At 40.2% G+C, this 23,609-nt stretch overlaps 1 protein-coding gene and 1 long non-coding RNA gene across 2 annotated transcripts; one reads left to right on the top strand and one right to left on the bottom strand.

The window, feature by feature from the left end:
- Positions 1–8,926: 8,926 nt before the first annotated feature.
- On the bottom strand, positions 8,927–17,949 carry UBE2J1 (ubiquitin conjugating enzyme E2 J1). The gene is made up of 8 exons (XM_053461327.1): positions 17,813–17,949; positions 15,378–15,451; positions 14,902–15,033; positions 14,708–14,792; positions 14,485–14,590; positions 13,697–13,820; positions 11,834–11,929; positions 8,927–9,256 (listed from the first exon to the last, which is right to left on the bottom strand). The coding sequence occupies exons 1-8, from the start codon at positions 17,841–17,843 to the stop codon at positions 8,999–9,001; spliced, it is 906 nt and encodes a 301-aa protein (XP_053317302.1). The 5' UTR covers positions 17,844–17,949; the 3' UTR covers positions 8,927–8,998.
- LOC128484791 (uncharacterized) lies at positions 17,821–18,942 on the top strand. Its single transcript, XR_008351197.1, has 2 exons — positions 17,821–17,997; positions 18,545–18,942. It is a non-coding gene; the product is annotated as an uncharacterized LOC128484791 (long non-coding RNA).
- Positions 18,943–23,609: the final 4,667 nt, after the last annotated feature.

Below are 23,609 nucleotides of genomic sequence, written 5' to 3'. Positions count from 1 at the left end.
AAGTAAATTAATGAATATGTGTGTGATAGCATGGATGGGTAAACGGGGAGGCTGTTTGAGGCTATGATGCCACAGGCAGGCAAAGATGGTATGACAAAACCCTCCATCACTGGGGCCACTGCAGAGGCCTGAAAGTCAGCTTCCTCCCTACCGACTATAGGCCCTGGCCTTGTAAAGGCTTCTGTGTATAGGTACAGGGGGTCAGTTTCTACTGATTTTCCCCCTGGTACAGGCTTTACCATATTAATTCGGGATTGGCCCTGTACATTGCCAACACGGATGATATTGTATATTATAACTTTTTCCTGAGTCTCACCATGTTTTCAGCTACCCCCAGAAGTATATTCTCTCATCACTTGCTGTGGGAATTATCTCTGGCAGACAGCCAGGATCTGCAACCCAGGAGAGATAGCCATTGTTTCAGTTTAATGTCAGACTCTTCTCCCCTACCCCATGGTGTAATATGTTGTATAAGTCAGTCCCCCCCCAAGTTCCACCACTACTGACATTTACCCTGGCCAAACCCTGGAACTGAGTCTCGGCTAATGACTGGGAAACCGGGGAAAGAGTGTGTTGTCCCACGATAAGGGGGCACAAGTTAGCGGAGGTAGTCGGTCAGACTATCCAGCTCCGTGACAGATGGCAAGTCCTAAACTTCCAATCTGGGTGTTGGGCAGGTCATGTGGATGCAATCTGGGTGCCACGGCAGGCATGATACTAAAGTGGGGGCAATATACAAAGGTATGGGGGCATTAATTCACAAGGCAGTGCTGGCTGGGGGCATCACATAAATCAACACTAAAGGGGTGCTGGGTGGTGAGATAAATATACATATATATAATGTGGGGCTAGCTGGGGACAATACACAAGGGTGTGGGGACATTAGGGTGACCACATCGGCCATGTTTACCAGGACACATAACTTTTACATATTGCTGACCCGCCGAGATAAATCGCTGCCCTACAGTATGGGGGATGTATAGACTCATGGAAGGAACCAACTAGTCAAATATACATCCTGGGTAGTATTTTATCTGGGCCGGCAGCATCAATACACAAGGGGGGCAGCTGGAGCCATTGCATAAATCAAAACTAAAGTGAGGAGCAGGCTAGGGGCATAAATACAAATAGTGCTGGCTGGGGGCAATACATAAGCGGGCAAAAACACAAAAGGGATGGGTCACCAACAAAGCAGTGAGTAAAATACTTGTTTTTGTAGTTTAGCCAGTCCAGATGTGGGTGTCAGTGTGGCAGAGTCTGTCCTGGTGTATGTGTGCTTGGGTGTCTGAATTTGTCACTTCATAGGGCAAAAAACTTTCTTGGCCCAGAAATCATTTAGAGAAAAAGTAAATGTTTTGTGTTATTCACTCTATTTCAAACTGCATATTTTAGTAAAAAAGATTAGTGGCACTAAATTGTGACTTTAGGTGTCCCATGTATCGTGACTTTTTCTTTTTTTTGTACTGATTCTATCTTATATTATCTGCAGAGCACTGATGTCATCTTTATACAGTACACATGGATGCCGAGGAGTTAAGATTCTGTTTATTTTAATCCTCAGCACCAGGCTCATGATGCTTTTAATCCGGCCCTGTCTCATGGACAAAATGTGAGAAATAACATATCATACAATCACTTGATAAACACATATAAAATACACTGCATATATAGTTTGAAGAAAATATGCTTAAAAATAGTTTTTTGCCAATTAAAAAAAAGTCCCCGGATTTCATTTTAAAAATCTGGTCACCTTAAAGCTGGGGTGAAGGAGAAAAACTACATATGCAAGGATGAGGTCAAGACTCGATGCCACACATAGAGCAACAGTTACAGACACAGCATAAAAGACACCAGGTGTGAACACCCATGCATGGGGAGAGGATGTATGCATACAACATGTAAGGTAGACAAGGGGCTGCCACCACATCAGATCTATCTCTCTGAGTATAATGTGCCACTGCCCAGTGCACCCAATGATTCAGACACTGGAGGCATATCATTAGGTTAAAAAATGCCAATTAGAGGCAAATATATTGCATAATCTAACATTTCTACTGTAGACAAAATCAGATTTCGCAAATAATCTGAAGACATATTTTCGTACAATGACATAAACAAAGCACATAGAGACTCACAACAGATTATGTAAATGGTTTATTTTATGATGTAATTGCAAGCACAAGTGAATAAAGAGAAATATGCAATCACGGCAAGTCATCAAATAAGTAGTCATGTAACTGGCAAAGCCGCAAATCATTGAAACACAAAAATGTGGGAACCATCCGGCCCATCTTGTCTGCCCATTTTCCCTGCTGTAAAGACATCAACCTTAATCTGTCATTTGTCTTAGATTCAGGATTGCCATATGCCTATCCCATACATGTTTAAATTCCGTCGGTGAATTACGTCTACCACTTCTCCCGAGAGGCTGTTCTACTTACCTACCACCCTGATATAGTCATTGCTAGTTCACTTGAAAAATAGAGGGGAAGAAAAAGATAACAGACTGCCTTGTGTGTTTTATGCAGACATCTTTTGGATCAACAGCAACAAATTAACAGATATAGGAAAGGTTGAACTTGATGGACGCATGTCTTTTTTCAGCCTATATAACTATGTAACTATGTAACATAACTAGACACAAAGCTAAACATATAATGTATGAGCATTGCATAAACTTTAAGCGATTGATTTGTATGGTGGTATAATAATATCAATCACATGCAGCAGTATAAATAACCAATATCATTTTAAGTATTTATGTTGTGATAGTTATACCGTAATTGGAACTTGGGAAGCATGTGTAAAAGCTACAGATATTGCTTGTGAAGATATGTTGCCTAATGATATTGCCTGTAGGGTCATTAATAAAGGGTCTCTTATATGTTTAAAACAACCACGCTTAGTGGCAAGTTAAAAGATAAGCCTCCTTTTTGTGGAAGACAATGAGCAGTTATATTTGTTTAAGCACCTACTCCTTCTTGGAAATCTATTCTTCATGTAGCATGTCCCCCCTTTGCTGAGCACCATGACTTAGGACATGATGTTATGTCCCAGCACTCTGCTTCATATGGATAGATTTTATTCACTAAAGAGAAAAATTGGAGAGAGTTTGGTTGCAGTTTCATCTCGGTGACTTCACTTTACATTAAGAAGACCCAGCCCTATTGAGCACCCTTAGCAAAAATAGCTTGGGTGGCACTGTAATTAAATCGGTGAGATTTCTTGAAATCCATCTCACTGGTTGAACTACAAATTATACAGGACCAACTCAGCCATTGTTGCAGAGAAATTTGCCAAGGATGGCTCTTGAAAACGTGTAATAAATTCCAAGAGATGGAACCTCATTCCTCCGGCAACTCCGGTTTAGTGACTAAACCCAGCAGTGCATGGGGAAGCATCCTAGGGAAATTGTCGTGGCTATGTACAGAATTCTGTAATGTAAATGGGCTAATTACAAAGATGAACACTGCACTGGGAGGCTGATTGTCCAAGATACTGATCTGCCACACGTAATTTGACACCAGACCTGCTGCCCCTTCTATGCCAATATACCCCTAAGTCAGCCTAGGCAAGAACATACCGCTGCCAAGAAGATAACGTTCTAATAAGTGTAAAAATGACACATCCAATAAAACAACAGATCTGGTCTCCCTGTAATGCAAATACACCCTGACAACTCTGCGGGGGGGGGGGGGGAGTCCAGCAATGTCTATGAGAATTCTTGCCTATACTTTAGAATGCCTTCTTTTAAAGCATAATCCATAGCTGAAGGGTTGATGTTAAATACAACACAATGCTTTCTGTCCCTATTTAACCCTCTGAATGGCAGAGGAATGACTGCTCCTGTATAAACTCTCTTTCCCGTAAATCTGGTATAGTCATGTTTCAGCATCCGCTAAGGTGTACAAAAGCTGTAAAAAAAAGTCGAGTTACATTTGTGCTCACCTCGCACTCACCGTTAAAAGATATATACAATAGATAAGTTACATGCATTGACCGGGTCATGGATATATCCATGGAAGGGTGATGAAAAGCTTAAAAAAAGCTTACAATCATAGTCATGGTTAACACTTAGTTAAAAAAAAGTTCCTGGTTCAGTGACCACTGTTGCCATAAATCATACCTCTAGTTGCTAGGAGTATCTAAATACTCAAGTACTCTAATATTATATAGAGATTTTTTTTTTTTACTTATAAACCTGTTTAAGTTGTGCCAGACCTCAATATCAAATCATGTTAATTTAGTTATTTGCTGTAAAACAAATCATTTACTTATGAAAAACATCAACATACTCGTATTAATCTTACCCCTACTTCTCTTTTGTTTTCATGGTTTCAGAAATATATGCAAATCTAAGAACATTTTTTAAAGAAAATTAAATGTTTAAATAATCAACATTCTTAAATTCTAATCATTCAAATAAATGTTGTTATGCCGGTTGTGTAAAGGAAGGCACGTTGCTTATATCTGACTTGCAGCCGTAAAGATACACGTGTATGTCTAGGTGTGAAGATGATTACCTGGTTTGTTTATGCACTTCCATTGGGTTTGTCCATCGTCTTCGCCTATGCTTCTTACTCTCTGTGAGAAGAACGAGGCAAAAAAGCAAAACAACGAGTTTGAACGAATAAGGCATTGTCTGTGCAGCAATAAGGAAATGGTCTGCTCTGCAGTATCTCTCAGCAGTGAAAATCTCTACTGGTGCAAACATCGAATCAGCTGTTCGTCCCAGCAAGCATAGTCGCCAGACAAATCTGAGTGCAGGCTGAGCCTCTAAATGACACAGTGTTCACTGAGATCACAGCACTGGCCATATCCAAGGGCCGAGGGAAGTTGGCTGTGTCTCATAAAATATCCCCTAGGGTCTAGGAAAGAGATTTTACTAAACCCCTTATATAACAGGCATGTGGTTCACAATGCAATTACACTCTGGGTGATTCATCAGAGAACTAATCTGGGTTAGATTCTCCTTTTACTGCATTTTTAAAATGACATTTTGGTGACATGAAATTAGGCAATTCCATTTTACCTCTGGTTTCTAATAAGGAAGATTGTGTAAAGATAGTTTATTAGTATTAACTATCTATATCCTGAAATTCTAGCCTACTTTTTTTCTACTGCACACTATTCAGTATTGTCCAAAACACATTAACAGAAAGGGAATGCATACAACTGTATAAGGAATAAGGTAAAAACTTTTAATACACACAGGACAAGTTTAGATGACTCTTTTGTTAATCAGGTTCTTAGGATTCTATGATGGGATATTGCTAAATAGATTAATATGTTGGCCTAGGCCACAACAGTAGATTTTAGGATCAATTGTCACGTGACTTTGCCTAATCTTCTAAAGGAATAGCCAAGAAGTTTTGTGATGGACACGTTTAAACATTTTTAGCATAGGGTAATTCTCGGGACACTGTTGCATTGTTTGTTGTCTAATCGATTGTATTAATGCAAACACAAAAAGATGACCACGATGACCTTTCCCGAAAGCCTGCATTACACCTTACAGGTAAGTACGTAGAGAACCTCCACCCGAAATTGTGGCAAATACCTTTCAAGCTGTATAAACAAACAAATAACAGGGGTTTATTTTACACACATAGGTTTGTGATAAGACATTTGGGTAAATGCTCCATATGCACTACTGATATCTACACAATGTTGTCACCAACACTGGTGCCTATGTGCAGACAACTGGCTTACCAAAAATATGGAAAAAATATATCTGCTATATTACTGAATGTAAGCAAAGTGGTTTGGAGTTGGAAGGGTCATTAATGTGGTCTACAAGCTCTCGAGGAAAGCAATTTTCACTGTAGGGCTGTCAGGGAACTCTTCCTTGTAAATATTTATTTTTAGACTTTTTTTTTGTTTAGACACTAAGAAAGGGCAAAGCACTTTTCTACTTGGTAACTGTGGATTAACCAACTCAACTCGGGAAAACCAAAACATGAATCATCTCAATCAGGCCTCATTTCTCAATCATGTGACGTGTGCTTTTCTGGGGTTGACACTTTGTTATTGAGTGTCCTCTGCTGGCTGAAAATAGGCAACGCTTTGCCATTGTTTAGGAGGAATGGATTTGCTTGACAGCCTGTTCAAACAGGAAATAAAAGCCTACGTAATAAAAACAAAATTATAAACAGCTGGTGCAGTGGCTTTGTTTAACGACCGCCAAGGGTTCATTGCATTAAACAAAAACGTATGTAATTAACTTAAATTGTTAAGATGTTGCTTACACTCTACACATTTAAAAACCACATTATAAACCTTTTCCTTGGGGGAATAATAAACCTTGAAAAGGTAATGTATTGTCAAGAATAATATATTTCTCTCCAGTTTCATGGTTCAACATGCAGAAGATGTTGACCATGCTTATAGTAATACCATATTCCTATGTGAGATTTGTCTGGCCCTGACACGTAACCATATTACACAGATGTATAGTACAATATACATTGCAGCTTTCAAAGAAGATACATGTATTAGGACATAAAGATCAGCAGTCCAAGGTTTAAATCACCATCTGCATAGAACTGTAAAAGTACCTTGTAAGCATAGATTACCCACTATGCAACCAGGAGTAGATATGTGAATCTGGCAGACTTGTTGAGCTGGATTTGTTGTCACCAAAATAGTAAATCTGACCAGGCTCCTTGTATTGATGGATGCAGATTTCAGCTCAATAATATCACACTGGCACTGGCTAACATTTTATTATTAAATTTATCTGTTAAATAAGCCATTTTGCTTTATATTCATATCCATATTTAGTCAACACTTTTCTTGTTTTATTTTGAAAAAAAATGAATTTATTTATTGCTGGTACATTTCTTAAAAGGATAGTAATCACCTATTCAATCGCACTGATAAATGCCAGGGAAAAAAAGATCATGATTACGTTTAATTAATAAAAATGTAAGATATACATTTGAAATTAGCAGTAGACTATTAGATACTTAGCATATCATCTGCAAACATTTACATTTTTAAAAGTAAATTTAGAGGTCTTAAAACAAATGACATAGGAGGTAAGGCTATACATAAAAACTCACAGGGCATCAAAGATTTTCAGTAGCGAGTCTTACAAATATTGACAACACCGCTATCCAAGCATCTTCAAAACCAAATTCGGCACAGGGTTTTCTAAAACGTTAAATAGGACACTACTGCCCACATGGAGCTCTCCAAATATCACTGCACTACAGATCCAATTATAAATATGTAGAATTAGCTGGTAAATCTGTGTGGAAAGCAAGCTATTGGATGTTCCCATGCAAAAAAAGCCATTCCATTAATAATGAAGCTCCACACAGAGCTTTTTTTTTGTTTTTAATTAGGTGAATTAGCAGATTATATAAAATGTATACATAACCGGTTACATTCTGCCTGCACTCGTAGTTATTACCCCATTCCGTCAATGAACAAACCGTAATTGTGCGTAATTGTGTATTGTTTTCTGACAGCAACAAAAAAAAACAAAAAAAATAACCTAACTGTGAGTACAGAGAGTTCACAAAGGGTGTCGATATTTCACAGACAAATATGTACGGCATGAAAGCTCTCTACTTTGATAAATGTAAAGTAATGATAACATTTCTTACATGATTAAAAACAAATGTGCAATATGCTGCAAAGTACAGAGAGATGGCAAGAACTATCACTCACTGGGTATGGATTTTTTTCCATTTATCTGTCTATATAAAAGCCATCCATTCTAACCACCACATCTTTATTTTAATTAAACAGCATTCATAATATTGATCATTGAATCGCCTCAGCTGAGAAAACCCCAAAGGCCATATATTAAAAGGTACATATATATATATTCACAACAGCTATGTACAGATACATGTGTAATAACTTAACTGCCAGAATGTAAAAATTGACAAGATTTGTTCTCCTGCTGTTTAATGCCTTTAAAGCCAATAAACATTGTTTTTTACAATGCCAATCTTAGCTAGACTCTCACGTTGATACAAATGTGGCTTAGCTAGGGTTCTTCCGCTGCTCTGACTACATCGGCAAATAGGATTCAAGCTATTTCTTCTGATGCATAGGGCTTCTCGCACACTCAACAGAAATATAAGGCAGAGGAGGAAAAACTGGTTGCACTCAACAGTAAACTGAAATGGACCACGCAAAATGTTTTCTATGAAGAGCCTCTCCCCATCGGGAACCTTCCAAGTTTGCAAGGTATTTTTCACTGTGGGATTTGAATGATCTACACATTCAGAAGGGTTCTCTAAAATATTTGTGTTTTTGTAAATCTGGTTGGAGAAAGTTTTTCGTTACTGGTTATCTCTGAATGCAAGAGTTGTTTTCCTTTTTCCACCATTTAGTGGTTGCTTAAGTATGTTAATTACTGGCTGAATCCCCTAAAAAGACATTTTTTTAATTACAGTACTGTTAGCAGGTTTTCCATCTGATCACACGGGCAGCAATACTACGCATCAGCTGGTTACACATCTTCGGCAGATGCGCGGACACGTTCTCATGGCAGAAGTGAAACAAGGACTGGGTAGTTTGGTGATGGGACCACTGTTAATCCCATACGTGGCATTAAATTGAGTAGGTCGCATTGTTAGTTATCAAGAATATTGGTAGTATTTACAAAATGGCATGATCTGCTGAGTTCTATGGACAATAAAGTACACTATGGCTGATACCTTTGGTGAACGTCAATAGACTGGCTAAATGCCAACATCAATCTAATGAAGGAGCAAAAAAATGAAAACCCTCATTGGTAAAATATTAAATGTTATCTTAAGTACATGGAGCCCAAAGACCTTCTACAAGAGTCTTCTAGTATTTTAGAAAAAAAAATCCTATTACCAAAGGACATTTGCAATATTCAATAAAGCCATAAAACATTGAGTTTTATCACTGAGGGGCAAATAATTACATCAGTAAACAGTTCTGGTAGCATACCTGATGCACATTATTTAATGAGGCATTCATCCCATGCCAATTCACAGCAAACCAAGTATTATAGTTCATAATCAAAGATGTAATCGTTGGCCAGGTATATTCTACGGAAAATAAGCGCAGCAAGTGCCAGTGTCAGCAGGACAATAAGCACAGCCGAGCCAGTGTTACTTCCGTTAACATTGTGCTGCTGGACCTGGATGAGACCTGGTGAGGCTGGGACTCTCCTCTGCTGGGCTCGGCGTTGTCTAGGGCTCCTGGAGGCATTTGCACTGGGTACAGCTTGAGGAGTCTCTTGACCAGATGAAATTGTTGCATCCTTTAGAAAGGGCAATGGAACAGATTGTGTGCAATTAGACAAGTATGTGTCGCAGTTACGTAGCCTCTGAACCCTACCGAGCTCACGCGGCTACATATACAAAAACTTAAATAATAATGCTAAATACACAAAATAGTTGTAACCAAGAACAAGTTTCCATAAGCCGTGATATTTTCTGACACTAAAACGGCACTGGTGCTTAAAGCTAAAGCAAAGTGCTAAAACATAATCATTTGAAACACTAATCTGCTGTCAACACTCTGGTGGACTTTTTACAAAGTCATTTTCTGTTTTCTATTTGCATCAGCTTAAATATTTAAGATATTCAGCAGGAAACAGATATACCAACCATTTGTTATATTTATAACTTTAATAAACCAAATGTGGAATAAAAGCCAACTGCTACTCTGTAAATGTTTTTTTTTTTCTGTAGTGTAATAAAATGTACTATAATATGACAAATATATCACTTTTCCCTAAACCATCCTTAGTAGTCTATTGTGTTATAGCGTTTGAAGTTATTTCAGTGACATACATCCCCAGCAAAGCTGCCCTATGCAAATATTTTATTTTTATTACACTACGACTGAGGAAGTGAAATTCACAGATCACTATTTACAAATAACATAGGTCTATGAAAAAAAAAAATCCTATGGTCCTTTCTGAACGCTAACATGTAAGCTGCTGTAGATACATAATGTATAGCACAACAAAAGTACAGCAGTGTTTTTTATTTGGGATATGGGAGAAAGGGAGAACTGGACTTGCTGGGTCCTTGTTTAGACAAAGTGAGCTGCATCTAGCTTTACCTGCAGAAGCTTCAGCCCCTGGTCCCAAATCCAGGCCCATCCTGCTCTCTAGATACTCTGCACCAATAATCCATAACTCAGTAGACATGTCTAACTATACAACCTTTTATATACGCATAAGGAGACTGTAATCTATTAACCAAAACTGTTTTAGCCTACTGCAGAAAAAAAACCATAATTGAAGTTAGTCTGCGTGTGTGTGGCAAAGGGAATGCTGCGAATGTAACACTTAATATCCAGAATGGGGTCTTCTCCTGCTCAAAAGAAAGGAGTAGGTCTGTGTACTTTTACACAAAACAGCAAGTTCACGAATGATTGTGTGAAGTTATGCTTCATGGGTATTCCCCCATTTACCGAGCTTGTAAAATGCAAAGCCTGCCGCAACAGATGGTCTGACATTATTAGACGTGTTTTTGTCTTTACCAATCCCCGGGCCCACCACCGCTAAAATAAACAAATAAATAAATAAAGTGCAGCTTATCTGGGATTTGAGCACAATTTATCACTGAATTTAGATTGCATTTACCAAAGTCTAGTGGCAGCTGCCTTGGCTCAGCACCAGAGCCAATGCACTCCCATAATGGATGTGTTATATAAGTATCAGCCTGGGAGAATTAGGGAAATGACAAATTAATACTTTCAATTATAGAAGCATTATTATGTAAGCAGGAGGCTCTCATCACTTCTTTAACTATTTCTGAACCCATAACGTTATAGCAGGTGCGGTGGATGATATTGTTGTAATTTGGGATATCTGTTTTTTTAACCTAGGACATGTGTTTTTTTATTTTTGATGCAGAGTATATATATATATATATATATATATATATATATATATATATATATATATATATATATATATATATATATATATATAACATCTGTGCAAACACTACCTTTTTGCCTAAACACTGAAGTTGTGTAACTTTAGTATGAGTTACCCACCAACCCTGTTCAGTTATAATTAGTGAACTACCCAAGGTGTGTGGGTTTCTAAAACCAATGGAAAATTCTTGGTAATATCCATGCCTGACAGAGGAAATATGGTGCTCTAATACGATTGTTTTCCCTACATATATTACAATGAACAGAACAGAAACTATACTATTTGGCAGTTAAATAAATCAAGACATAAAAGCTCAGCAAACTAAAGCTTTGCGGGAACCTCTACACTGACTCAACACTATTGTGAAGTTGTAAGTGACAGGCACTGTAATGTATTTTCCTATTGTTTTCTCAATCTCATCAGATAAATCTCCTGTTCACTTTCAAGCAACCAACCACTGTCCTGTCACTTCTAATCTCTTAACATTATTCTTCACATATATTCTCTTTCTCCTTTAAGCTCCTATTTTCTACATCACTACTTTAGATATTAAAATTTCTAACTCTTGGTAGTAACAGCCTTTAGTTCACCCAAAACTGACTGCTTACTTTTTATCCATGAAAGCAGTCTTTCATACCATAAACTTTTACTTCATTCAGTTAACACAGTAATGTACTTATCACCACACTGGTTTAAACAATTTTTAAACTGCCCAGTGCCACCCCCTGCCCTTGGATAGTTAGTTTTCACATGGTAAAATTATCTATAAAGATCTGCTGCAGCATATTTCATGTGTCCTTGTTGTCAAAAGTACATTACTGGTATAAGTTTGAGATTAACTAATATATCAATGTATAAAAGTCTCTTTATCTAAAGAATAATGTTTAAACAAACAACAAAGGTGAGATTACGGGTGCCAAATGTAGTGGAAAAGTACCAGACCTCCTCAGATGTGCCAGAAGCTGGTTCAGGTTGATCTTGTGGCTGCTTGGGGAGATTTGCTTCAGCTTGAGAGCCCCCAGGTGGATTCACCTCTGCCTGATGGACACAAGAAAAATGCAGATCAAACACAGAATATACAGTAAATGCATATGATGTATTTTATCTCATACTAGAATATTTTACTAATTCAATCACTCACTTTACGGTTGGCAATACATTCCCAGTAGCCATATGAAAATATTCTGATACTGCGTAAAAGGGTCTTAGTTTGAAACTTTAATACAAACATTTGGAAAATAAATTAATTATACATGAGAAGTAATGTGTGCTTATATATTTTATTCTATATATGGGAATTTCCATTTCCTTGTGTATCTTGCAGCAGCAATAGATCTGATCTAGACCAGGGCTTGACAAATTTGTTGTGAATCTAGGCGCCAGCTAAAAAAGTTAGGAGCCAGTATTTTTTTTTTAAACTAACAGTTGGTCAGGAGTGATTTGATCATCATCAGCCTGCTTACTAAACTCACAGCATTTGACCTGGACGCACTCAGGTCAGTGCTGTTTTTTTTGTAAAATTTTTTTGGATAATTTTTTATTTTTATTTTTTTTAACTCTTTCAATGCTGATGTTCCATTGGAGCACAGCACTGGCTGATATTTAGCCCCCACAAGCTTGGGGGGGGACAAATGTTAACCCCTGCAATGCCACAAATGTGTCATACACAATTGTAGAAGTACCCTCTCCACTTGTCCCTGAAGCTGCCTCTGGCAGATGGGACGCAATTGCTGGTCTATAGACCAGCCATTGCAGGGGGAAGTCTCTTTGATGACTCCTGTAGGCTTCCATGCCTACAGGAGTCATCAAATGGCTTGTGGGGGCTCAGAGCCCCATACAAAATGGGAATTAACCCCTAAAATGCCGCAATTAAAATGCGGCATTGAAGGGGTTAACGCTGCACTGCCGCTCTCGTGGAGCGATCAGGCAGCAGGGGAAGGTTGGGGCTGGTCGCCACACTCATGTGGAGACCGAAAAACCCTCTCCCTGAAGCTGCCTCTGGCAGCTGGGACGCAATTGCTGGTCTATAGACCAGCCATTGAAGGGAGGAGTCTCTTTGATGACTCCTGTAGGCTTCATCTTGCTTGGCAGCCATAGTAAAGAACTCCTGCAAAAAAAATAACTGTACTTCCTCTTAAACTGTGTGCGTCCACAACCTCCGGAGAAGGCATGCAAGCAGAAAAATGAGCCATTTAAATGGCGCACATGATGTCACAATCCCACGCAGAGGTTTCAAGCTGCCCAGAAAGTACCAAAGTACAAGACTGTCAGCAAGTGAAGAGGCCATGTAAGGACTGAAGACACAGAGGAATATAGTTGAGTACATTCCACTCAAAGGAGCTCACCTCCATCCAAAATGGAATGGAGAGGAGCCGTCCAAAGGGCCCATATACCAGCAAAGGGTCCAGGCAGCTCTCATAAAACCGCCCAAGGCTCCAAATGCTACCTGGCTGCTTGCTCCCCTGATTGCTCTACCGAGAGCATGTGGGGAGCTAGGGATACAGGTTCTAATTTGGAGCTAGGAAAAATGGGTGAAGGAATGAAACTCTGAAAAAACACAGAGGGGCAGTTTAGAAAAGCTGGTTTTATTGATTTTTACTACCTATCTGGAGGAGGAGCTACATCTCTGCTAAGGATCACAAGGGAAATGATAAACCTGTGACAATTCTACACAAGTCTCTACTTTCTGTCCTGAGGTAGGATACTTAGTAAGAACAGCTTAGGTAATGACATTTGTGCCAGGACTGCATAGGACAGTGGAGTCTGCTGTAAGAAAGAGTTTAAATGACAGTGTGTTTTATGTACCTTAAAACTGATTTGTCTAGCAAGTTCCCTTGCCTCTTTGTCATCTGAACTGGAGGCTGAACTGAGTGGAAGCAAAACCGCCTTCATTTTAACTCCACATGCTTCACAGTAGTAGTCCTGGGACCTGAAAAGGTTAATAAACAGTGTTACCTCATCATGGCAGAATTTTTTTTTAAAAATGCAGTTTTTTATTCATTTTACTTTTTAAGTACCAGCAGATTCCATTGTGCTATTACAATACTGGGGTAATACAAAGTTACCAATAACATTAAAAACAACAATATATAAAAATAACAAATAACTTGCACACATTAAGGCATACTGGTACATATAGAAAAAAGGGCCTTGCTCTTCAGAGCTTACAATACATTAGTATGGTAAGGAAAAAAGAGACAGAAGGTGAAGGACTGCTCGGGTGAGGATGATTTCATTGTAGAAAAGAGGTGAGTTGCATTGAGATTTTAAAATAAGGGGAGAAAGGACTATTACTTTAGAACACGTTGGGTTTTTGGCGAGTGTTTAAAGCAAGAATAAGTAGGAGAGTGTGACAGAAAGAGGCTGGGAATTCCAGGGAATTTATACACCACGAGTGAAATCCTGGAAATAAGGCAAAAATAATTATTGACAGCAGTTTCAATTTAAATATTCAAATATGCCTAGAAACCTTGTCCATTTGGAGGTTGACTTGGATTCCTAGAAATCAACTGGCACAGTTGTAAGGACTCAAACAACACTTCTGGCACTGAAAAGTAGCAATCTGGAAATAACATCAATTAAGATTATCTTACTTTTTGGCAAGTGCTCTTCTTTCTTCAGGTGTGTAATCCAGAGAGCCTATGGCACCTTCCCCCTTTGTTGGCATGAATCCAATAATGGCCAACAATGCTGTTCGTACTAAAGATAAACATGGATGATACAGCAAGGTTATGGATACATTATCAAAGAAAAGAGAACAAAACACAGCAGATAATTAATGTTACATTGCCTATTATTCATCTGAAATATACTTACTACTCCAGGAGGGTTGCCACGTTTCAGGGTGATGCCCAGAAATGCTTAAACAAATTTTCTTTCCTACTTCAAACCTGCCATTAGCCTGACAAAACATAGTCAGAAGACATTGATTTGCATGTGTTTTTTTTTCAAAGCAAAGAATGAGATGACACAAGTGATAATTTATCCAAGGAGCGATTAACAGTAGTTACCGTCAATAAAATTATGCTGGGTGGCTTCATTGGATATTCTGGTGGAAGCACTATTCTGCCATGATAAACTCCACCATCAAAGTCTGAATCTGGGGGTCCTCTGACTGTAAAATGCCATTCAAAGAGGTTATCCTGAAACACAATTAAAGTTATAGATTTATCAAATAACATAATTATAAAATAATGTATGATTTTTCAGACCAAGTAACAATTATTATTATTAAGCTATGTGTGCTTTTAAGTCATCAATATAACCAGTATAAGAAAACATAGGTAGTATACTGGCATACTAGAAGGGGAGGCCAAAAGAATTGTGCTCTATTTAAACAGACCCCTGTAAACTATGTATGTGCGGGGTCAGCTAACTTACTTCTTGTGTGTGTATATATCCGACTTGTGCACCAAATGCATACTAATGATGGTCAAAAATCGTTTAACCTGAAATCGGCTTTCACCGATCCGGACACAAACTGTACCTCTAGTGGCTGGGCATGGTAATGATCAGTGGGATCTCTCAACTCTGCAGCTTCTTTCATCAAACGCTTAACCGCTGAGGGAAAAAAAATAAACAAACATCATTTATATCTTTAATAACCCCAATTTATAAAAGTTAACTAAAAAGGTTACTCTAGACCAGAGCAATGTGCATCTAATATCTGGATCTAAAATGTTTAATCTTTGGTGCCCTTTGTTTTAGACCCAGCAACCCAACAGAAGGGAGAACTGCTCACCGTTTATAAGATATACAAATATAACACTGAATAATTCGATTGGACACTGCACAAATTTGAGTGAATAAGGACATGTACTTTCGAGTTAGTCCAATACAGCTATGTACATTATACTTATCAAATGTAAAGGAAACGCAAACCTGGAAACTCAAAGGTAAAATACAAGGCTTGAGAAAGTAGCATTTCAGTGTTAAGGACTACTGTTTTTCTTGTTTAATAAACATTTTGTTTGGTTTTACCACAAGAAAGTAATTATTTTAAGATATAAAAGGTATTTAAATAACATCAGTGATTTACTCAATGACACATCTACCTACAAGCAAAGTTATCACGAAACCCAAAATGAAAAACGGAAGGAGATGTGCAAGTCCAATAGTGTACACCATGCTAAATAATCGCTATGCAGCACTTCTCTTACTGCATGTAGAAGACCTGTAATGGCTTCAACAAGCAAAGGTATACAATAAACCTTGTGTTGCCCCTGTAAAATGATGTGTAAGCACTAGCGTAACTACAGGGGTCGCACCATGGCTCTAGGGGGCCCCTTGTTCCTCTCTCCTCATACCGATTCAAAATAGTTTAGAAAAGGGTCCTTCTAACCTGGTCCGCCCCGCTCCAGCTCGGAAGGGCCCTTTCTAAACTATTTCGAACAGGCCCCGCAGCGAAACCGGAGCGGAGAGAGGAAAGCAGGGGTGGGGGTTATTTTTATATGAATGAACGTGAGCATTGATGTGTAATTGTGTTTGTGTGTGAGCATGGATGTGGAAGTGGGTGAGATAGAGTGTGTCACAGTGAATGTGTACATGCGTGATAGTGAGTATGAGTAAGTGTGTTTACATACATATGCCAGAGTGTATGTTGAAAGAGGGCAAAGGCGGCACAGACCAGCCCTTGGGGGCCCCGGGGCCATTTTCCCATCCCTGTGTGGAGGTATAGATAGGGATGTATTCTCTTGCCAACCAAAACAAAGCTTTCACTGACAGGACAGGTTGCATTTTTTCAATCCCTTGGCCAATCAACTTGCTGCATGTAGAAACTAAAATCAACTTAAGGTTACGTGGCACGATTGCAGTTTCTAACCCTGCACATCTGTTGTTTTTCTCACATCTAGCTCGTTGGTAGGATAGTAAACAAGTTTAGCTGCACAACGATAGGAAATGGCTTTAAATTCAGCCTAATCACTTTTATCATGTAAGGTTTTGTCAAGTTATTTGTCTTTTGACAACCCAGTAAAATATTGTACGCTGAAAATATAATTAACTGTCTCCCTCTTTAAAGGTTTGTGTCATATGACCAGGAAATAAATGTATTTTAGGTGAAGCATGGCATCCACACATGCAGAAAAAACAGGTTTTCAAACCAGAAATGAGTCACCCCATGGGGTAACCATAGGTCATCCATAATGGTGCTTGTACTGGCCCACCATGTGTATTCTAACACCTACAGGCTACAGGTGGGGCCAAAGCAAACAGCAAGTGCAATAGTGGGACTGAAGCAAGGAAATGGGGTGATACATCCACACTATAAGGGTGGCTTCCATGACAAAGTTACATTCCTCATGTCATTACAACGTATCTAAATTATATTTATACATCATCTCATGCAAAGAGATGGGAAAACGACTATATTTACACACAGTATACACATAGATGCCTGTATTTGGTTGAGAGCAAATCAATAAGAAAGTATATTTTAAAATTATAAAGACATCCTGTTAACCTATGGTACGAAATACTGTTGTGAAGGAGTGAGATCACAAAGCTAACAACAAAAATAAAGGCAAAAGCAGCGTCTCTATAACAGGCGCACACAGGAAAATGGCTATAATTTAGCACATAAAACACATAAAGACAGGACACCTAGAAATAGTCACATAGAAACAGACATTCTGGGTTCCATACATGGTTTACAAAGTATGATCCTGCTTACACAGTTTTTGCAGTTAATGTATACATTAAAAGATCATACCCCAGCCATTCAAACCACATTAGCAGTAATAACACACAAGACCCAAAAACCGAGCAGTGACAACCATAACATCACACTCCCAACACATCCTAGATGCTGCTGTGCGTTTGGGTGGGGGTCGCGAACTATTAGGTACCCCTACAGCAGGTGACGTAATCACACAGAGAGGTAAACACACGAGACAAAACCCCGCGAACCCCTCAAAAGGTTACCTGGGCTCTTTAGATTGTACCGAGCCTCCATGGCTAGATGAAAACGTCCTCCTCCGTTTTCTTCCGTGAAAACGCCCCCTGCGCATCACACCATCTCCTGGCAGCCACGTCACGGGACGATGCGAGGAGGGGACGTGAGGACGTTATGTGACGTGAGGTGGAGTCAGCGGCGTGTGGTAAACATTGTAGGTTTGGTAGTAGCGTGCTCTCATCTGACGTTAGTGATTTTGGGTGTTATTACTAACGGCGATCATTAAATTGGGTTACAAAACGTTTGCATCTTTCCTTAAATCCTGTATTAGCATATATGTTCATGCGTTGCTTAGCAACATGTCAAGTTATGTCTTGTCTACCAATTGTACGGCGCTACGGAATTTGATGGCGCTATATAAAACAATAAATAATAAGTGTATGTGCAGTAGCTGGGTGCTAACATGGTGTGGTTTTGACGTTGCCTGTACATTCTTTCTTCATACATTTTCATAGAAAGTTGGAAAGTATGATACAGATCAGTGCTGTCAAAAGTTTTAAAAGAGTTGTGTAAAATATGCAGACCTCCAAGATTATGCAGGTAGATTATGTAGAACATATGCTACACACTATTGCATGTGCCCATCGTTAAAATTACGTGCACTTTTTTTTTGTCTTAATGATAAGTGATTTGTATGTTTTGTCCTCCTCCCGCCTGCCTCTGCTCTATCGGACACCCCTCTGTAATGCTGCACAATGAAGACAGCCGCTTTGCAACACTTCCTGCTACGGCCCGCCACTCTGCAACGCTTCCTGGCGCTACTCAGCACTGTGTGAAGCTCTGGATTGACCACCGAAGCTCTCTAATGATGGGTGAAGGCAGAGAGAGATGAAAACAAGTGAAAGAAAAAAGGCAATGAGAGAGAGAATAAAGGGAAAAGAGAAAATAGGAGAGACACAAGAAAGCGGGCAGTAGGAAAAAAATCCAGAGAAAGAACGTAGAAGGACGAATAGAGAGCTGCTTGTTTTTCAACGTTGAGTATGTAACGTGAGCCTGGATGGAAGAGGAGTAGGCTCCTAATGGCAGGGAAAATACAGAAACTTCCAGGCAAGGTATACGAGGGGTTAAGGCAACATCAAACTGAGGTCACAAATCAGAAGTTAAGTAAGGATCACGGTACAGTAGATCCGAAAAGGGTCTGGTACACAAGTACTCCAAATAGCTATAGAGAATAGGCACGTCAGGGTTTAAATACCGAGGACACAAACTCATGGCAACCCTGGATCGTGTCTTGTTACCGGTGTCAGCCAAGATGGAAAAGGATGCGTCGTCATGGCAACCCTGAACCTTTTTTGTGTGAGCAGACAGAGCTTCTGCACACCGCGGGGAAGTGTTGCTTCGGACATCACAAGCACAGTGGTTATTGTGAGACCCGTACTCCGACTGAGTATCTCTGCCGTAGAGATCTTCCTTGCTGCTGAAAGCTCAATTGCTCAAGGGATTAACCTTCTGTGATCGCTGAAGTACTAGTCGATACTTTGTGTGGGGTACAAACAGAACTAGGTTTATTGGATATTTATACACACAAACATAATTAGATCAGGAGTATAATCCCTTCAACTACCAGACAGCCTGGTGCCTCCATACAGTTCTACAGCCAGCAATGCCCACCTGACAAAGTGTCAATATTTTCGGGAGATCTTGAGGAAATGGCGTTAATGTCGGGGTACTGATGGAGAGCTCAGTGTGCAAGGATGTTGTGTTCCAAAAAGCAACTTGATCCGTCGCAGAGACCCTGAGCCCCAGCACTGGAAACGTCCCAGGGAATAGTCCGTGTGGTAACCATGGCTGGTTAAACCCCGCTTCTAAAGATGGGCAATACCTTAGTAAACACCTCTGATTGTGACCTACCACCTGCAGAGTATAACCCCAGAAGAGCGACATGGTAGAGCAACAGTCGTCATGGTTTCCCAGTCACTAGCCGAGACTCCGTGTAGGGTATAAACAAAATGAAGACGGGTTTATTTTTCACACACACATGGCTGGATATAGCCAGCAAAGCAAACATTAACATAAATCAAGATATTGGGATACAAACCGCCCCCTTAATCTGCCTCCCAGAGACAACATGGTCAGTAACGGGATTAACAATACAATGGGGTCCCAACTAGAGCTGTGCATGGGACTCTTTTCTTAATCCCGCTCCCGCTGAATTTCTGACCATTACCGCCCGCTCCCGCAACGTGTGTGTTCCACCCCCGCCACCTTGCGCAACATATGTATCCAATCACGGCCGCTCCCTTACCTGAACTGCAGATTTGCCGCACACTCCTACAAGGCTGCCTTTGCGTTGCTCGCACACAACAACTCTTCTCTTGTTCTAAATTCATGTGACTCCGCTGGGTTCCTGGGCACAACCAGAGAAGAGACGCTGTGTGCGAGCAACAGGAAGGCATTACTGGGACCCACAGATACATTGGCCACCCACACTTACAAGTTTTTTGACGGGTCCTGCTGGACCCACATCCCGATGCAGTCCTCTAGTCCCAACCTCTGCTATGTATTACTGGCCAAAATAAGGGAGACAGATAGTTTGACCGGGCTAAATGTCTGTAGTGATGGACCTTGGGGGGGGCAGGAAAAAGTAATTATTCTGACAGAAGAAATACTTTTCATTGGGTGAAAACAGTGGGTTTTTTTATTGAGATCGAACCAGGTGATTATGGATAGACATACAGGGCAAAAGTTGTATCAGTTGTCAGTATTACATATAACTGCTGCAATACCCTGCGACAACCATTTTCTAGCATTAACACCGCCACTTGTTTATTATTATGATATTATGATAATGATAATGGGATTTTGATTTCCAGTTTATGGCAATTAACAACTTTAATGCAATTGATATACTCATGGCCAACCTTCTTACATACAAATGTATTCCTTCTGAAAGCATGTCTAACAAAAATAAAGCTGGAGAAACCTTCATAGGGGTTGCAAAGCAGGGGCGTACCTAGAGTATTTGGCACCCGGGGCGGATCCTGTAAGTGGCACCCCCCCCCCCAAATGTAAAGACATCTACAAAATTATGTTGGCAAGAATATTTATTGCACCAATTTGTAAACTGTATGTCAACTGTAAACAACAAGAAATCTGAAAAAATAAATTAACTTATAAGTAAAATAAATAGGTTTAAATAACATTTACTGAACATATAATAGTGCTTTCTTTAATAACCCCCCCAAAAAAAAACAACAAACACAACAAGTTTCTAAGAAGACCTAACAAATGAGTGACAAACATTACAAATTAAGTACTGGCTAAGCAGCTAAAGACACTATAAACTAAAAAAAAATCTGATATTATAATCAGGAGTCACCATAACATTGTTCTCTTTTCATTTAAGCATTTGCATATATAGTGGTGTTGCCATGTCGACTCATGATTATATATACCATATGAACCAGACACTGACTGTGGTATAGCATGACACCTATCACCAGGCCCGGACTGGCCATCGGGCACACCGGGCATTTGCCCGGTGGGCCGGGCCACGGCAGGGCCGCATTGACTTAGGGGCTGATGGAGCTGCAGCTCCAGGCCCCTACCCTACCTACCGGGTCCGCCACTCTAAGGGGCCGGGAAGTCCCCACCAAGGCCGGCCTTACGGGTCTGCGGCCGCACAGGGTATAAATTAAAACATCGGGGTTTTTTTTACTTTATTTAACATCCTCCATGTTAAATAAAGTTTTTTTTAACTTTATTTAACATGGAGGATGTTAAATAAAGTTTAAAAAAAAACCCCGATGTTTTAATTTAAACCCTGTGCGGCCCCAGACCCCTAAGGCCGGCCCTGGTGGGGGCTTCCCGGCCCCTTAGAGCAGGACCGGCCTTTGGGGTGTGCGACCGCACAGGGCGCCACACTCTAGGAGGCGGGGGGCAGTCCGCACCGGGTGCCGCTCATCAGGGGGTGCCAACTTGCGGCACCCGGCACCCCTCCAGAGACGGACAGTAATGTCCGCCGCTGGAGGAGCAGGTTCAACCCGGCTTAAAATCACTCAAGGGAGCCGGAGGTCTGTTAAAGACCTCCGATACCGCTCCCTTGTGATCTGCACGGCAACAGCTGCTGTGCGCCGGGATCTGACAACAAACCCCGGCGCACAGCAGCTGTTGCCCTCTGAACCAGAAGAAGACAGAGAAGACAGAAGAACTGAAGAAGAGGAGCGAAGAGGAGGAAAAGGAGCTGTAAGGAGAAAAGAGGAAAGGTAGGAAAATATTCAGTGAGAGTGGATTAGTATATATGTGTGGATTGGTATATAAGTGTGGATTGGTGTATGTATGGATTGGTATATATGTGTGGATTGGTATATATGTGTGGATTGGTGTATGTATGGATTGGTATATATGTGTGGATTGGTATATATGTGTGGATTGGTATATATGTGTGGATTGGCATACGTGTGGATTGGTATACGTGTGGATTGGCATACGTGTGGATTGGTATAAGTGTGGATTGGTATACGTGTGGATTGGTATGTGTGTGGATTGGTATATATGTGTGGATTGGTGTATGTGTGGATTGGTATATATGTGTGGATTGGTATATATGTGTGAATTGGTATACGTGTGGATTGGTATACGTGTGGATTGGCATACGTGTGGATTGGTATACGTGTGGATTGGCATACGTGTGGATTGGTATACATGTGGATTGGTATACGTGTGGATTGGTATGTGTGTGGATTGGTATATATGTGTGGATTGGTATATATGTGTGGATTGGTGTATGTGTGGATTGGTATACGTGTGGATTGGTATACGTGTGGATTGGCATACGTGTGGATTGGTATACGTGTGGATTGGTATACGTGTGGATTGGTATATATGTGTGGATTGGTATATATGTGTGGATTGGTATATATGTGTGAATTGGTATACGTGTGGATTGGTATACGTGTGGATTGGCATACGTGTGGATTGGTATACGTGTGGATTGGCATACGTGTGGATTGGTATACGTGTGGATTGGCATACGTGTGGATTGGTATACGTGTGGATTGGTATACGTGTGGATTGGTATGTGTGTGGATTGGTATATATGTGTGGATTGGTATATATGTGTGGATTGGTGTATGTGTGGATTGGTATACGTGTGGATTGGTATACGTGTGGATTGGCATACGTGTGGATTGGCATACGTGTGGATTGGTATACGTGTGGATTGGTATACGTGTGGATTGGTAAGTGTGTGGATTGGTATATGTGTGTGGATTGGTATACGTGTGGATTGGTATATATGTGTGGATTGGTATACGTGTGGATTGGTATACGTGTGGATTGGTATATATGTGTGGATTGGTAAGTGTGTGAGAGTGATGGGTGTTATGCTGTACCATTTCCTATGTCTTTTTCATGATCTAATTTTGCTCTAAAAGTACATCATAACTCCCATCACTCTATACTGTTCCATACAGTGGCAGAGCTGGGAGGCAGAGGCCTTGCACCCCCACCGCAGGACTCCTGAAAGGTAAGTGAACTTCAAAGAGGGAGAGGGTAGATAGTTAGGAGGGGGTAGATAGGGAAAAGGGCGTGAGACGGGGGAAAGAGGGTAGATAGGGAGAAGGGAGTGAGAATGGGTAGATAGGGGAGAAGGGAATGAGAAGGGGTAGATGGGGCAGAAGGGAGTGAGAAGGGGTAGATAGGGCAATCATACTCCTATCATGCCAAGTCTGCGAGTACATCCTGGAATCTGGGTATGCCTGGGCATGATAGGAATGTGATTGCTGTTAACAATCATATATATATACATATAATATTGTTTTTTAA

This window comes from Spea bombifrons, chromosome 3 (assembly GCF_027358695.1).
Source record: "Spea bombifrons isolate aSpeBom1 chromosome 3, aSpeBom1.2.pri, whole genome shotgun sequence".
NCBI classification, from domain to species: Eukaryota; Metazoa; Chordata; class Amphibia; order Anura; family Pelobatidae; genus Spea; species Spea bombifrons.
This window is presented reverse-complemented; position numbering and strand designations above follow the sequence as displayed.

Excerpts from the sequence above, each read along its gene's own strand:
- UBE2J1 (XM_053461327.1), bottom strand. The coding sequence starts at position 17,843 with ATGGAGGCTCGGTACAATCTAAAGAGCCCAG. Across the intron at positions 13,821-14,484 it reads AGAAGAGCACTTGCCAAAAA|GTCCCAGGACTACTACTGTG; the intron begins GTAAGATAATCT and ends TAACCTTTTCAG. Across the intron at positions 11,930-13,696 it reads CTAGACAAATCAGTTTTAAG|GCAGAGGTGAATCCACCTGG; the intron begins GTACATAAAACA and ends TGTGTCCATCAG.